Raw genomic sequence first — 15,511 nt, forward strand, 5'->3', positions numbered from 1 at the left:
GACTTCTATAAGGCATTTTATTTGGTACAGCATGACATTTTGATTAAAAACTAAAACAATATAAAATTAACATATAAAATGATGGGGTCTAAATTAGCTGTTACCACTCAAGAAAGAGATCTTGGAGTCATTGTGGATCATTCTCTGAAAACATTCACTCAATGTGCAGCGGCAGTCAAAAAAGCAAACAGAATGTTGGTAATCATTAAGAAAGGGATTTGATAATCAGACAGAAAATATCATATTGCCTCTATATAAATCCATAGTACACCCACATCTTGAATACTGCGTGCAGATGTGGTCGCCCCATCTCAAAAAAGATATATTGGAAAAGGTTCAGAAAAGGGCAACAAAAATGATTAGGGGTATGGAACGGCTTCCGTATGAGGAGAGATGAATAAGACTGGGACTTTTCAGCTTGGAAAAGAGACGACTAAAGGGGGATATGACTGACGTCTATAAAATCATGACTGATGTGGAGAAAGTAAATAAGGAAGTGTTATTTACTCCTCATAGCACAAGAACTAGGGGCCACCAAATGAAATTAACAGGCAGCAGGTTTAAAACAAGCACATGGAAGTATTTTTTCATACAACGCACAGTCAACCTGTGGATAAATGTAAAGTAAAGCACATTGGAAAAAATAACCCCAACTATTACATACAATATGATGGGGGCTAATTTAGCTACAACTAATCAGGAAAGAGATCTTGGAGTCATCGTGGAAAGTTCTCTGAAGAAGTCTACGCACTGTACAGCAGCAGTCAAAAAAGCAAACAGGATGTTAGGCATCATTAAAAAGGGATAGAGACTAAGACGGAGAATATTTTATTGGCCTTATATAAATCCATGGTACACCCACATCTTGAATACTGTGTACAAATGTGGTTTCCTCATCTCAAAAAAGATATACTGGCATTAGAAATGGTTCAGAGAAGGCCAACTAAAATTATTAGGGGTTTGGAACAGGTCCTATATGAGTAGAGATTAAAGAGGCTAGGACTTTTCAGCTTGGAAAAGAGGAGATAAGGGGGGATTAGATAGAGGTATATAAAATCATGAGTGGTGTGGAGAAAGTGAATAAAGAAACGTTATTTACTTGTTCCCATAATACAAGAACTAGGGGCCACCAAATGAAATTAATGGACAGCAGGCTTAAAACAAATAAAAAGGAAGTTCTTCTTCACGCAGCGCACAGTCAACCCATGGAACTCCTTGCCATAGAATATTGTGAAGGCCAAGTCTATAACAGGGTTCAAAAAAGCACTAGATAAGTTCATGGAGAATAGGTCCATCAATGGCTACCAGCCAGGATGGGCAGGGATGGTGTCCCTAGCCTCTGTTTGCCAGAAGCTGGGAATGGGTGACAGGGAATGAATCCCTTGATGATTACATGTTATGTTCATCCTCTCTGGGGCACCTGGCTTTGGCCACTGTCGGCAGACAGGATACTGGGCTAGATGGACCTTTGGTCTGACCCAGTCTGGCCGTTCTTATGTTCAAACGTTGTACACATTAAATGGATTAAAAATTGGCTGATAGGTCTCAAAACATGATTGTAAATGGTGAATCATCCTCAAATGGGAATGTTTCCAATGGGGGTCCTGCAGGGATCGATTCTTGGCCCTGTCCTATTTAACATTGTTATGAATGACTTGGAAGGAAAAAACATAAAATCATCCCCAGTAAAGTTTGCAGATAACACAAAAGTTGGGGGAGTGGTAAATAATGAAAAGGACAGGTCACTGTTCCGAGCAGTTTGGATTTGGGAAGCAGTGACTCTGGAAAAAAAATATGGGGATTGTGGTGGATAATCGGCTGAACATGAATCATAGGACTGGAAGGGACCTCGAGAGGTCATCTGGTCCAGTCCCCTGCACTCATCGCAGGACTAAATATTACCTAGACCATTCCTGACAGGTGTTTTGTCTAACCTGCTCTTATTCCACAACCTCCCTAGGCAATTTATTCCAGTGCTTAACCACCCTGACAGTTAGGAAGTTTTTCCTAGTGTCCAACCTAATCCACCCTTGCTGCAATTTAAGCCCATTGTTTCTTGTCCTATCCTCAGAGGTTAAGGAGAACAATTTTTCTCCCTCCTTCTTGTAACAACCTTTAACATACTTGAAAACGATTGTTATGTCCCCTCTTAGTCTCCTTTTCCAGACTAAACAAACCCAATTTTTTCAATCTTCCCTCATAAGTCATGTTTTTTAGACCTTTAATAATTTTTGTCGCTCTTTTCTGGACTCTCTCGAATTTGTCTACATCCTTCCTGAAATGTGGCACCCAGAACTAGACACAATATTCCAGTTGAGGCCTAATCATCACGGAGTAGAGTAGAAGAATTACTTCTCGTGTCTTGCTTACAACACTCCTATTAATACATCCCAAAATGATGTTCGATTTTTTGCAACTGTGTTATACTGTTGACTCATATTTAGCTTGTGGTCCACTATGACCCCCATATCCCTTTCTGCAGTACTCCTTCCTAGGCAGCCATTTCCCATTGTGTACATGTGCAACTGATTGTTCCTTTCTAAATGGAGTACTTTGCATTTTTCCTTATTGAATTTCAACCTATTTACTTCAGACCCGTTCTCCAGTTTGTCCCGATCTTTTTGAATTTTAATCCTGTCCTCCAAAGCACTTGCAACCCCTCCCAGCTTGGTATCGTCTGCAAACTTTATAAGTGTACTCTCCATGCCATTATCTAAATCATTTGATAAAGATATTGAACAGAACAGGACCCAGAACTGATCTCTGCGGAACCCCACTCATTTTGCCCTTCCAGCATGACTGTGAACCACTGATAACTACTCTCTGGGATTGGTTTTCCAACCAGTTTTGCGCGCACCTTATAGTAGCTCCATCTAGGTTGCATTTCCCTAATTTGTTTATGAGAAGGTCATGCGAGACAGTATCAAAAGCTTTACTAAAGTCAAGATATACCATGTCTACCGCTTCCCCCCCCTTCCACAAGGCTTTTTACCCTGTCAAGAGAAGCTATCAGGTTGGTTTGACACTATTTGTTCTTGACAAATCCATGCTGACTGTTACTTATCACCTTATTATCTTCTAGGTGTTTGCAAATTGATTACTTAGTTATTTGCTCCATTATCTTTCCAGGTACAGAAGTTAAGCTGCCTGGTCTGTAATTCCCTGGGTTGTCCTTATTTCCCTTTTTATAGATTGGTACTATATTTGCCCTTTTCCAGTCTTCTGGAATCTCTTCCATCTTCCATGACTTTTCAAAGATAAGAACATAAGAATGACCATACTGGGTCAGACCAAAGGTTCATCTAGCCCAGTATCCTGTCTACCGACATTGGCCAATGCCAGGTGCCCCAGAGGGAATAAACATAACATGTAATCATCAAGGGATTCATTCCCTGTCGCCCATTCCCAGCTTCTGGCAAACAGAGGCTAGGGACACCATTCCTTACCCATCCTGGCTAATAGCCATTAATGGACTTAACCTCCATGAATTTATCTAGTGCTCTTTTAAACCCTGTTATAGTCCTAGCCTTCACAACCTCCTCAGGCAAGGAGTTCCACGGGTTGACTGTGCACTGTGTGAAGAAGAACTTCCTTTTTATTTGTTTTAAACCTGCTGCCCATTAATTTCATTTGGTGGCCCCTAGTTCTTGTATTATGGGAACAAGTAAATAACATTTCTTTATTCACTTTCTCCACACCACTCATGATTTTATATACCTCTATCATATCCCCCCTTAGTCTCCTCTTTTCCAAGCTGAAAAGTCCTAGCCTCTTTAATCTCTACTCATATAGGACCTGTTCCAAACCCCTAATAATTTTAGTTGGCCTTCTCTGAACCATTTCTAATGCCAGTATATCTTTTTTGAGATGAGGAAACCACATTTGTACACAGTATTCAAGATGTGGGTGTACCATGGATTTATATAAGGCCAATAAGGTATTCTCCGTCTTAGTCTCTATCCCTTTTTAATGATGCCTAACATCCTGTTTGCTTTTTTGACTGCTGCTGTACAGTGCGTAGACTTCTTCAGAGAACTTTCCACGATGACTCCAAGATCTCTTTCCTGATTAGTTGTAGCTAAATTAGCCCCCATCATATTGTATGTAATAGTTGGGGTTATTTTTTCCAATGTGCTTTACTTTACATTTATCCACATTAAATTTCATTTGCCATTTTGTTGCCCAATCACTTAGTTTTGTGAGATCTTTTTGAAGTTCTTCACAGTCTGCTTTGGTCTTAACCTATCTTGAGTAGTTTAGTATCATCTGCAAACTTTGTCACCTCACTGTTTACCCCTTTCTCCAGATCATTTATGAATAAGTTGAATAAGATTGGTCCTAGAACTGACCCTTGGAACACCACTAGTTACCCCTCTCCATTCTGAAAATTTACAATTTATTCCTACCCTTTGTTCCCTGTCTTTTAACCTGTTCTCAATCCATGAAAAGATCTTCCATCTTATCCCATGACAACTTAATTTATGTAAGAGCCTTTGGTGAGGAACCTTGTCAAAGGCTTTCTGGAAATCTAAGTACACTATGTCCACTGGATCCCCCTTGTTTATTGACCCCTTCAAAGAACTCTAATAGATTAGTAAGACGTGATTTCCCTTTACAGAAACCATGTTGACTTTTGCCCAACAATTTATGTTCTTCTATGTGTCTGACAATTCTATTCTTTACTATTGTTTCAACTAATTTGCCCGGTACTGACATTAGACTTACCTGTCTGTAATTGCCGTGATCACCTCTAGAGCCCTTTTTAAATATTGGTGTTACATTAGCTATCTTCCAGTCATTGGGTACAGAAGCTGATTTAAAGGACAGGTTACAAACCTCAGTTAACAGTTCCGCAATGTCACATTTGAGTTCTTTCAGAACTCTTGGGTGAATGCCATCTGGTCCCAGTGACTTGTTGCTTTTAAGTTTATCAATTAATTCCAAAACCTCCTCTAGTGACACTTCAATCTGTGACAATTCCTCAGATTTGTCACCTACAAAGGATGGCTCAGGTTTGGGAATCTCCCTAACATCCTCAGCCATGAAGACTGAAGCAAAGAATTAATTTAGTTTCTTCACAATGACTTTATTGTCTTTAAGCGCTCCTTTTGTATCTCGATCGTCCAGGGGCCCCACTGGTTGTTCAGCAGGCTTCCTGCTTCTGATGTACTTAAAAAACATTTTATTACCTTTGGAGTTTTTGGCTAGCCGTTCTTCAAACTCCTCTTTGGCTTTTCTTATTGCATTTTTATACTTAATTTCGCAGTGTTTATGCTCCTTTCTATTTACCTCACTAGGATCTGACTTCCACTTTTTAAAAGATGCCTTTTTATCTCTCACTGCTTCTTTTACATGGTTAAGCCACAGTGGCTCTTTTTTAGTTCTTTTACTGTTTTTTAATTTGGGGTACACATTTAAGTTGGGCCTCAATTATGGTGTCTTTGAAAAGTGTCCCTGCAGCTTGCAGGGATTTCACTCTAGTCACTGTACCTTTAATTTCTGTTTAACCAACCTCCTCATTTTTGCATAGTTCCCCTTTCTGAAATTAAATGCCACAGTGTTGGGCTGTGTAGGTGTTCTTCCCACCAAAGGAATGTTAAATGTTGTTATATTATGGTCACTATTTCCAAGCGGTCCTGTTATAGTTACCTCTTGGACCAGATCCTGCGCTCCACTCAGGACTAAATCGAGAATTGCCTCTCTCCTTGTGGGTTCCTGTACCAGCTGCTCCAAGAAGCAGTCATTTAAAGTTTCGAGAAATTTTGTCTCTGCATTTCGTCCTGAGGTGACAGGTACCCAGTCAATATGGGGATAATTGAAATCCCCTACTATTATTGAGTTCTTTATTTTGATAGCCTCTCTAATCTCCCTTAGCATTTCATCGTCCTGATCATTGTCCTGGTCAGGTGGTTGATAATAGATCCCTACTGTTATATTCTTATTAGAGCATTGAATTAATATCCATAGAGATTCTATGGAACATGTGTATTCATTTAAGATTTTTACTTCATTTGATTCTACATTTTCTTTCACATATAGTACCATATAGATAATCGCTAATGGTTCAGATATCTCTTCAGTCAGCTCCTTGAGTATTCTAGGATGCATTTCCCTGGTGATTTGAAGACATCTAATTTGTCTAAGTAATTTTTAACTTGTTCTTTCCCTATTTTAGCCTCTTCTGATCCTACCTCATTTTCACTGGTATTCGCTATGTTAGACGTCCAGTCACCACCAACCTTCTTGGTGAAAACCGAAACAAAGAAGTCATTAAGCACCTCTGCCATTTCCACATTTTCTGTTATTGTTTTTCCCCCTTCATTGAGTAACGGTCCTACCCTGTGCTTGGTCTTCCTCTTGCTTCTAATGTATTTGTAGAATGTTTTCTTGTTACCCTTTATGTCTCTAGCTAGTTTGATCTCGTTTTGTGCCTTGTCCTTTCCAATTTTGTTCCTACATACTTGTGTTATTTGTTTATGTTCATCCTTTGTCATTTTGACCTAGTTTCCACTTTTTGTAGGACTCTCTTTTGATTTTTAGATCGAATATTTCATGATCACTTTCACCCAAGCTGCCTTCCACTTTCAAATTCTCAACCAGTTCCTCCCTATTTGTCAAAATCAAATCTAGAATAGCCTCTCACCTAGTAGCTTTCTCCACCTTCTGAAATAAAAAATTGTCTCCAATACATTCAAGAATTTATTGGATAATCTGTATTCTGCTGTGTTATTTTCCCCAACAGATGTATGAGTAGTTGAAGTCCCCCATCACTACCAAGTCCTGTGCTTTGGATGATTTTGTTAGTTGTTTTTAAAAAAGCCTCATCCTTCTCTTCTTCCAGGTTAGGTGGTCTGTAGTAGACCCCTACCATGAAATCACCCTTGTTTTTTTACTCCTTTTATCCTTACCCAGAGACTTTCAACAAGTCTGTCTCCTATTTCCATCTCAACCTCAGTCCAAGTGTATACATTTTTAATATATGCCCAGTGTGACACTAGGCCAAAAGAGAAAGCGATCCTGGGATGCATAATCAAAGGAATCTTGAGAAGGAGTAGAGCGATTATTTTACCTGTGTATTTGACAGTGGTGCGACCGCTGTTGGAATACTGCATCCCGTTCTGGTGCCCACAATTTAAGAAGGATGTTGATAAATTGGAGAGGGTTCAGAAAAGTCATGAGAATGATTAAAGGATTAGAAAACCTGCCTTATCATGATAGACTTAAGAAGCTCAATCTATTTAGCTTAACAAAGAGAAGGTTAAGGGATGACTTAAATACAGTCTGTAAGTATCTACACGGGGAACAAATATTTAATAATGGGCGAATCAATCTAGCAGAGAAAGGTATAACATGATCCAGTGGCTGGAAACTGAAGCTAGACAAATTCAGACTGGGAATAAGGTATACATTTTTAACAGAGAGGGTAATTAACCATTGGAACAATTTACCAAGGGTTGTGGAGGATTCTCCATTACTGACAATTTTTAAAGCAAGATCGGATGTTTTTCTAAAGCTCTGCTCTAGGAATTATTGGGGGAAGGTCTGTGGCCCATGCTATACAGGGGAGGTAAGACTAGATGATCACAATGGTCTTTTCAGGCCTCGTATCTATCTATAATTCTCCATATCGGGCAGAGGGGGGACTTGAACTGGGGACTACCTCATCATGGGGGGGGAGGAGGGGAGTGTTCCCTAACTACCTAAAGGTGGTAAGGGAAATCTCCTCCCTTCCCAGTCCCCCAGGCCATCTGGAGAATCTAGTCCTTTACTTTTGTCAGAATGCCTAAAATCGAAACAAAAACCTTTGTCGGGTTGAAAGGTTTCATTTTAATATTACCAAAGCACTCTTCTTTGGTTCAGTCAAAACTATTTGGCAACGAAAACTGCGCTATTTGACACCCCCCCCCCCCAAACAAAAACAAAAACTACCAGCTTATCTTTTCCCACCAGGGATAATGCACTTTGTCCATGGCTTTGACCCAAGGACAAGCAAGAGCTAACATCAATAACCTAGTTCTTTTCCTTCGCTAAGAGCAGGAACGTCTCTGCATATTCTATTGACTTAGTGATCTTTCAGATATTGGTCACATTGCTACCTAGTTGCTGTCACTAGCCATGATTGGAGCTTGACTATTCTGTTCAATATCCTGGGTCTTAAGATGACTAAGAAGTCTTGCTTTCCAAGCTACAGGAGCTCCTTGAGGTGGGAATCTCCATTCAGGTCTGAATTTTCTCTGGTCAGCTGCTTGACTCTGAAATGTTGGAACACTTCTCATAAGGGTGATGCTGTGCTCTGGACAAGCCTGTTGGAAAGCAGGAGGTGCTGATCAATCAGACTTCCTTTTCAGAGGTGTGGGTTAAAAATTCCCAGATGAAAGGATGTGTCTGAGCGCGGTTGAGACTACCTCCCCTTGTATGCACTCAGAGCCCTGCATGAAGGGAGGGGGAGGGAAGGGGTAAGTGGCTCCAGGGGACACTGCTGTCTCGTATATTCTGGAAGCTTGCAGTGGAGGAGCCTTGATTGATATTCAGAGGCTCATCTTGAAGAAATCTGATTGTGTAAGAAGCCTTCATTATCTGTATAAGGATTTGGCCCTAAGAAGCCAGTTTCAGTGTCTGTTGGTCTGGTGGGTACCAGTGACCTAGGGAAGGATAGGAGAGAGGTCCTGGAGGCCAAATTTAGGCTGCTAGGGAGGAGATTCAAATCCAGGACTTCAATGGTAGCATTTTCTGAAATGCTTCCAGTTCCACACACAGGGCTAGTTAGACAGGCAGAACTGCAGGGTCTCAATGCGTGGATGAGACAATGGTGTAGGAAGGAAGGATTCAGGTTTATTAAGAACCGGGGAACCAGTTGGGAAAGGAGAAGCCTATACAGAAAGGATGGGCTCTGTCTAAACCAAAATGGAACCAGACTGCTGGCATGTAAAATTAAAAAGGCCAAAGAGGAGTTCTTAAACTAAGGGCTGGGGGGAAGCTGACAGGCGCGGAGGAGCATGCGGTTCAGACAGAGATATCCCATGGGGAAGGACCTATTAATGGGGATTCTTTATCGTAGTAAAGAGAGTTTAGAAGTTGATAAAGTAAAGGTAGAAATTGAAGAGAAACAGTCAAATGAGAGTCCCAATTCAACATCACATGAAGGCAGACAGCTAAAAAGTGACAAATGTTATAAGTGCTTGTATGCAAATCCAAGAAGTCTAAATACTAAGATGGGTGGACTTGAGTGCCTGGTATGATGTGAATATCCTTATTTAATGGAATCTCAGAAACATGGTGGAATGACAATCAGTCGGACACTGTAATACCAGGGTGCAAAATATATAGGAATGATAGTATAGGTCATGCTGGTGGAGGAGTGGTACTATATTTGAAAGAAAGCGTAGTCAAATATAGTAAAATTGTTATATGACTAAACTGTACCGTATAATCTCTATGGATAGAAATTCCATCCTTGAATAATAAGAGTATAGCAGTAGGAACATACTACCAAGCACATGATCAGGATGATGTCAGTAATTGTGAACTGCTTAGGGAGATTAGAGAGGCTATAAACATAGAAAACTCAATAATAATAATAATGGATGGTTTCAACTATCCCCATCTTGACTGGGTATATGTCACCTCAGGACAGGCTGCAGAGATAGTTTCTTGACACCTTTAAATGACTGTTTCTTTGAGCAGCTAGTCCTGGAACCCACAAGGCAGGAGGCATTTCTTGGTTTAGTCCTAAGTGGAGCATAGAGTCTGGTCCAAGAGGTCATTGTAACTGAACCGCTTGGTAATAGTGACCATAATATAATTAAATTTAATATGCTTGGTTGGGGGAATGGGGAAATACCAAAGAAACCCACCACAGTAGCATTTAACTTCAGAAAGGGGAATGACACAAAAATGAGGAAGTTAGTTAAACATAAATTAAAAGGAACAGGCACAAAAGTGAAATGCCTGCAAGCTGCATGGAAACTTTTAAAAAACACCATGCTAGAGGCTCAAACTAAAAAGAATAGTAGGAGGATTAAAAAAAAAAAAAAAAAAGCCACCATAGCTACACAATAGAGTGTAAAAAGCAGTTGGAGGCAAAAAGGATCATTTAAAAATTGGAAGTAGAATCCTACTGAGGAAAATAGAAGGGAGCATAAACTCTGGCAAGTCAAGAGTAAACATATAATTAGGAAGGCCAAAAAGAATTTGAAGAACAATAGCAAAAGACTCAAAAAATTTAAGTACATCAGAAGCAGGAAGCCTTCCAAAAAATCAGTGGGGCCACTGGATGATCGAGATGCTAAAGGAGCATTCAAGGAAGACAAGGCCATTGCAGAGAATATAAATGAGTTCTTTGCATTGGTCTTCCTGCACAGGATGTAAGGGAGATTCCACTCTTGAGCCATTCTTTTTAGGTTACAAATCTGAGCAAATGTCCCAGATTGACATGTCAACCAGAGGAGGATTTGGAACAAATTGGTAAATTAAACAGTAATAAGTCACCAGCACCAGATGGTGTTCACCCAAAAGTTCTCAAGGAACCCAAATATTTAATTGTAGAACTACTAACTGTGGTATGTACCGTATCACTTAAATCCACTTCTGTGCCAGCTGACTGGAGGATAGCTAATGGGATGCCAATTTTTAAAAAATGGTTCCTGGCAATTACAGGCTGGTAAGCTTAACTTCAGTACCAGGCACATTGGTTGAAACTATAGTAAAGAACAATGTTCATCTATGTGTCTGATAGTTCTGTTTGTTGGAAAAGAGTTAACACTGCTTTTGTAAAGGGAAATCATGCCTCCCTAATCTATTAGAATGCTTTGAGGGGGTCAAGAAGCATGTGGGCAAGAGTGATCCAGTAGATCTAGTATAGTTGGACTTTCAGAAAGCCTTTGACAAGGTCCCTCACCAAAGGCTCTTGAGCAAAGTAAGCTGTCATGGGATAAGAGGGAAGGTTCTCTCATGGACTGGTAACTGGTTAATAGATAGGAAACAAAGGGCAGGAATAAATGGTCCGTTTTCAGAATGGAGAGAGGTAAATAGTGGTGTCCTCCAGGGGTCTGTAGTGGGACCGGTGTTGTTCAACATGATCATAAATGATCTTGAAAAAGGGGTAAGCAGTGAGGTGGCAAAGTTTGCAGATAATACAAAATTACCCAAGATAGGTAAGTCCAAAGCAGTCTGTGAAGAGTTCCAAAGGGATCTCACAAAACTGGGTGAGTGGCAAGAAAATGGCAGATGAAATTCAATGTTGATAATTACGAAGTAATGTACATTGGAAAACATAATCCCAACTATACATACAAAATGACTTGGTCTAAATGAGCTGTTACCACTCAAGAAAGAGATCTTGGAGTCATTGTGGATGGTTCTCTGAACCATTTGCTCAATGTGCAATGGCAGTCAAAAAAGCTAACAATGTTAGGAACCATTAAGAAAGGGATAGGTATGACAAAAAATATCAATAATGCCAATATATAAAGCCATGGTATGCCCATACCTGGAATATTGTGTGTGGTTCTGGTCACCCCATCTCAGAGAAGATATATTGGAAATGGAAAAGGTACAGAAAGGGGCCACAAATATGATTAAGGGTATGGAACACCTTCCATCTAAGGAGAGATTAACAAGACTGGGACTATTCAGCTCGGAAAAGAGAGAATTAAGGGTGGGTATTATAGAGGTCTATAAAATCGTGAAAGGTGTGGAAAAAGTGAATAAGGAAGAGTTATTTACCCCTTTACATAACACAAGAAGCAGGGGTTGCTTAATCCAATTAATAGGCAGCAGGTTTCAAATAAACATAAGGAAGTATGTCGTCACACAATGCACAGTCAACCTGTGGAACTCATTGCCAGGGGATGTTGTGAAGGCCAAAAGTATAATTGGGTTAAAAAAAGATTAGAGAAGTTCATGGAGGATAGGTCCATCAGTGGCTATCCACCAAGATGGTCAGGGCTGCAACCCCATGCTCTGGGTGTCCCTAGGCCTCTGACTGCCAGATGCTGGGGCTGGATGACAGGGGATGGATCACTTGATGATTACCTGTTCTGTTCATTTCCTCTGAAGCTCCTGGCATTGGCTGCTGTCTGAAGAGAGGATCCTGGGCTAGATGGACCATTGGTCTGACCCAGTATGGCCGTTCTTATGTTCTTTTCTTTCTGTTACTACTGCAGGAATATGGGATTAATAAGGAGGAGAAGCTGGAGATTGCTATTGGCTTCTGTCTTCCTCTCATCAAGAAGATCCAGTTGGACCTGCAAAGAACCCACGAGGATGAGTCTGTCAACAAGCTGCACCCCTTGTAAGGACCTTGCTGCATGTTGGCACTGGTGGGGGACACTCTGTGCCCTGAGAAGGCCATGCCATACGTTGACCTAGATGGACCAACCAGTGATGTTAAACGAAGGCAGTAGTGCATCGGTGCGGGGAGAGGGAGTGTTGCTGCCTTTATCAGAATGTGCAGAGGGGAGCAAGTGTTTGGCGGGGGAGAGGACTACACCATTCCTACAGGTCTATTCCTTAGGATGCTGTGTAGCAGGCCACTTGCTCCTCGCATCTCGCTCTACCTCTGCTACCCTGAAACGTGGGTGTATTTATCTCTGCAGAATGATTTCACTCTGTTAGGCATGCATGTTTGAGAGAGTCCATATGAACTAAGCTGCATTGGTTTGGTTTAGGTACTCGAGAGGAGTCCTGTCCCCGGGTCGCCATGTCCGGACACGGTTATACTTTACCAGTGAGAGCCATGTACATTCCCTGCTCAGCATCTTCCGCTATGGGGGGCTCTTGGATGTAAGTGTGCCAGCAGTACCACAGGGTAAACCTCCCCCTTTCTTCATCAGCCCTGTCTAGGATGAACAGTGTGTGGCTGCAGATTAACCCTTCTAGCTAACTCTCCACCAATGACTCATACCACTGGCTTCTGACCAGCGCTATCTCTGCTGTGTTTGCATGTTGTGGCTTATTTTCATCTTTGGCATGTGGAGGGTTGTTTTTGCTAAGGGTCTGATTCTCACTCCATGTTCTTGCTGAATAATACCTCATTCCAAGACCAGCCCCACTGATTTTAGTGGGAACCTGGCGGGAGTGTGATTTCGGTGGCATAGCTCATGGAGTAATAAGGTGTTACTGAGTGTGAGTAAGGGTGACCGAGAGGGTCCAAGTGGGAGAGTTTGCATCTGCTACTCTCCTCTCCTCACCCTGCTCTTGGAAGGGAAGGGAAGCTGATTCCTCTCGAGCAGGGCCAAGCTCCACTCTAGAGACTTTTTCTTTGAGTCATTGACTTGGAACTAAATGTTCCCCTGAAGTAAGTGAGCTGAAATTACAGCTACTCTAAGGTGCGTGCATAACTGGTTGGAAAGCTGTTCCCAGAGAGTAGTTATCGGTGGTTCACAATCAAGCTGGAAGGGCATAATGAGTGGGGTCCCGCAGGGATCAGTTCTTGGGCCAGTTCTGTTCAATATTTTCATCAATGATTTAGGTAATGGCATAGAGAGTGCACTTATAAAGTTTGCAGATGATACTGAGCTGGGAGGGGTTGCAAGTGCTTTGGAGGATAGGATTAAAATTCAAAATGATCTGGACACAGACTAGGGACCAAATGGCTAGGAAGCAGTTCTGCAGAAGACCTAGGGGTCACAGTGGACGAGAAGCTGGATATGAGTCAACAGTGTGCTCTTGTTGCCAAGAAGGCTAACGGCTTTTTGGGCTGTATAAGTAGGGGCATTGCCAGCAGATCGAGGAACATGATCGTTCCCCTTTATTCGACTTTGGTGAGGCCTCACCTGGAGTACTGTGTCCAGTTTTGGGCCCCACACTACAAGAAGGATGTGGAAAAATTGGAAAGAGTCCAGCGGAGGGCAACAAAAATGATTAGGGGTCTGGAGCACATGACTTATGAGGAGAGGCTGAGGGAACTGGGATTGTTTAGTCTCCAGAAGAGAAGAATGAGGGGGGGTTTGATAGCTGCTTTCAACTACCTGAGGGGGGGGTTCCAAAGAGGATGGAGCTCGGCTGTTCTCAATGGTGGCAGATGACAGAACAAGGAGCAATGGTCTCAAGTTGCAGTGGGGGAGGTCTAGGTTGGATATTAGGAAACACTATTTCACTAGGAGGGTGGTGAAGCACTGGAATGCGTTACCTAGGGAGGTGGTAGAGTCTCCTTCCTTGGAGGTTTTTAAGGCCTGGCTTGACAAAGCCCTGTCTGGGATGATTTAATTGGGAATTCGTCCTGCTTTGAGCAGGGGGTTGGACTAGATGACCTCCTGAGGTCCCTTCCAACCCTGATATTCTATGATTCTATGGACAAACTGGAGAAAGGGCCTGAAGTAAATGGGACGAAATTCAATAAAGACAAATGCAAACTACTACACTTAGGAAGGAACAATCAGTACAATGGGAAATGACTGCCTAGGAAGGAGTCCTGCAGAAAGGGATCTGGGAGTCAGTGGATTACAAGCTAAATATGAGTCAACAGTGTAACGCTGTTGCAAAAAAAGCAAACATTCTGGGATGTATTAGCAGGAGTGTTGTAAGCAAGACACGAGAAGTCATTCTTCCACTCTACTCCACGCTGATTAGGCCTCAACTGGAGTATTGTGTCTAGTTCTGGGCACCGCATTTCAGGAAGGCTGTAGACAAATTGGAGAGAGTCCAGAGAAGAGCAACAAAAATGATGGAAGGTCTAGAAAACATAACCTCTGAGGGAAGATTGAAAAAATTGGGGTTGTTTAGTCTGGAGAAGAGAAGACTAAGGGGAAACATGAGTTTTCAAGTATATAAAACCTTGTTACAAGGAGGAGGGAGAAAAATTGTTCTCCTTAACCACTGAAGAAAGGTCAAGAAGCAATGGGCTTAAATTGCAGCAAGGGAGGGTTAGGTTGGACATTAGGAAAAATTGCCTAGGGAGGTGGTGGAATCTCCATCATGGAGATTTTTAAGAACCGGTTAGACAAACACCTGTCAGGGATGGTCTAGATGATACTTAGTCCTGCCTTGAGTGCAGGGGACTGGGCTAGATGGGTCTCTTCAGTGAGAAGGAAATGGAAGGACCTGGCATTTGGAGACTGAGCCCTGTCTCTCCTTTGATAAGAGTAGAGCCTAGAATTTCACATCGCCGCAGAGCTTGAATTGGAGAAATCTTTCCCCGAGCCTCAATGGTTGATTGGGTTGGCTCTACACACACACACTCCCTGTGGGAATTAGAAGGGCTAAGAAATGCACTGCCTCACAAACAGCTAATCATGTTCTTTGGTTCGCTTTTGTCTCCTATCGTGCTATTCCCAGAAGGTTTGTAGGAGTTAGGGCTTGTTTAGCAGGTTCAGGTTCATGTGCCTGTGGCAGCTCTCTGTATCTGAGGAAAGTAGCCATATATGACTTTGTCTAACTTCCTGGTCAATGTCTAGGGTGTTTTTCTTACACTCCCCATCCCCTGTAGTGTCAGGGGATACTGTGCTGCAGGGCATGCTACCTTGGGGGCATGGCTGTGCCCTGGTGAGAGGCCGGGGGACACCATGCTGCA

At 42.0% G+C, this 15,511-nt stretch overlaps 1 protein-coding gene across 9 annotated transcripts in view; it reads left to right on the forward strand.

The window, feature by feature from the left end:
* The window catches only part of PPIP5K1 (diphosphoinositol pentakisphosphate kinase 1), a 114,623-nt gene that overhangs the window by 35,745 nt on the left and 63,367 nt on the right, over positions 1-15,511 (forward strand). For all 9 annotated transcript variants that reach the window (XM_029910721.1, XM_029910725.1, XM_029910726.1 and 6 more), the window contains 2 exons: positions 12,165-12,292; positions 12,669-12,783. In XM_029910721.1, coding sequence (XP_029766581.1) covers positions 12,165-12,292; positions 12,669-12,783 — 243 coding nt within the window. The remainder of the gene's footprint in view (positions 1-12,164; positions 12,293-12,668; positions 12,784-15,511) is intronic.

Source organism: Terrapene carolina, unplaced genomic scaffold (genome assembly GCF_002925995.2).
Source record: "Terrapene carolina triunguis isolate 2854851 unplaced genomic scaffold, T_m_triunguis-2.0 Scaffold67, whole genome shotgun sequence".
Taxonomy (NCBI): Eukaryota; Metazoa; Chordata; order Testudines; family Emydidae; genus Terrapene; species Terrapene triunguis.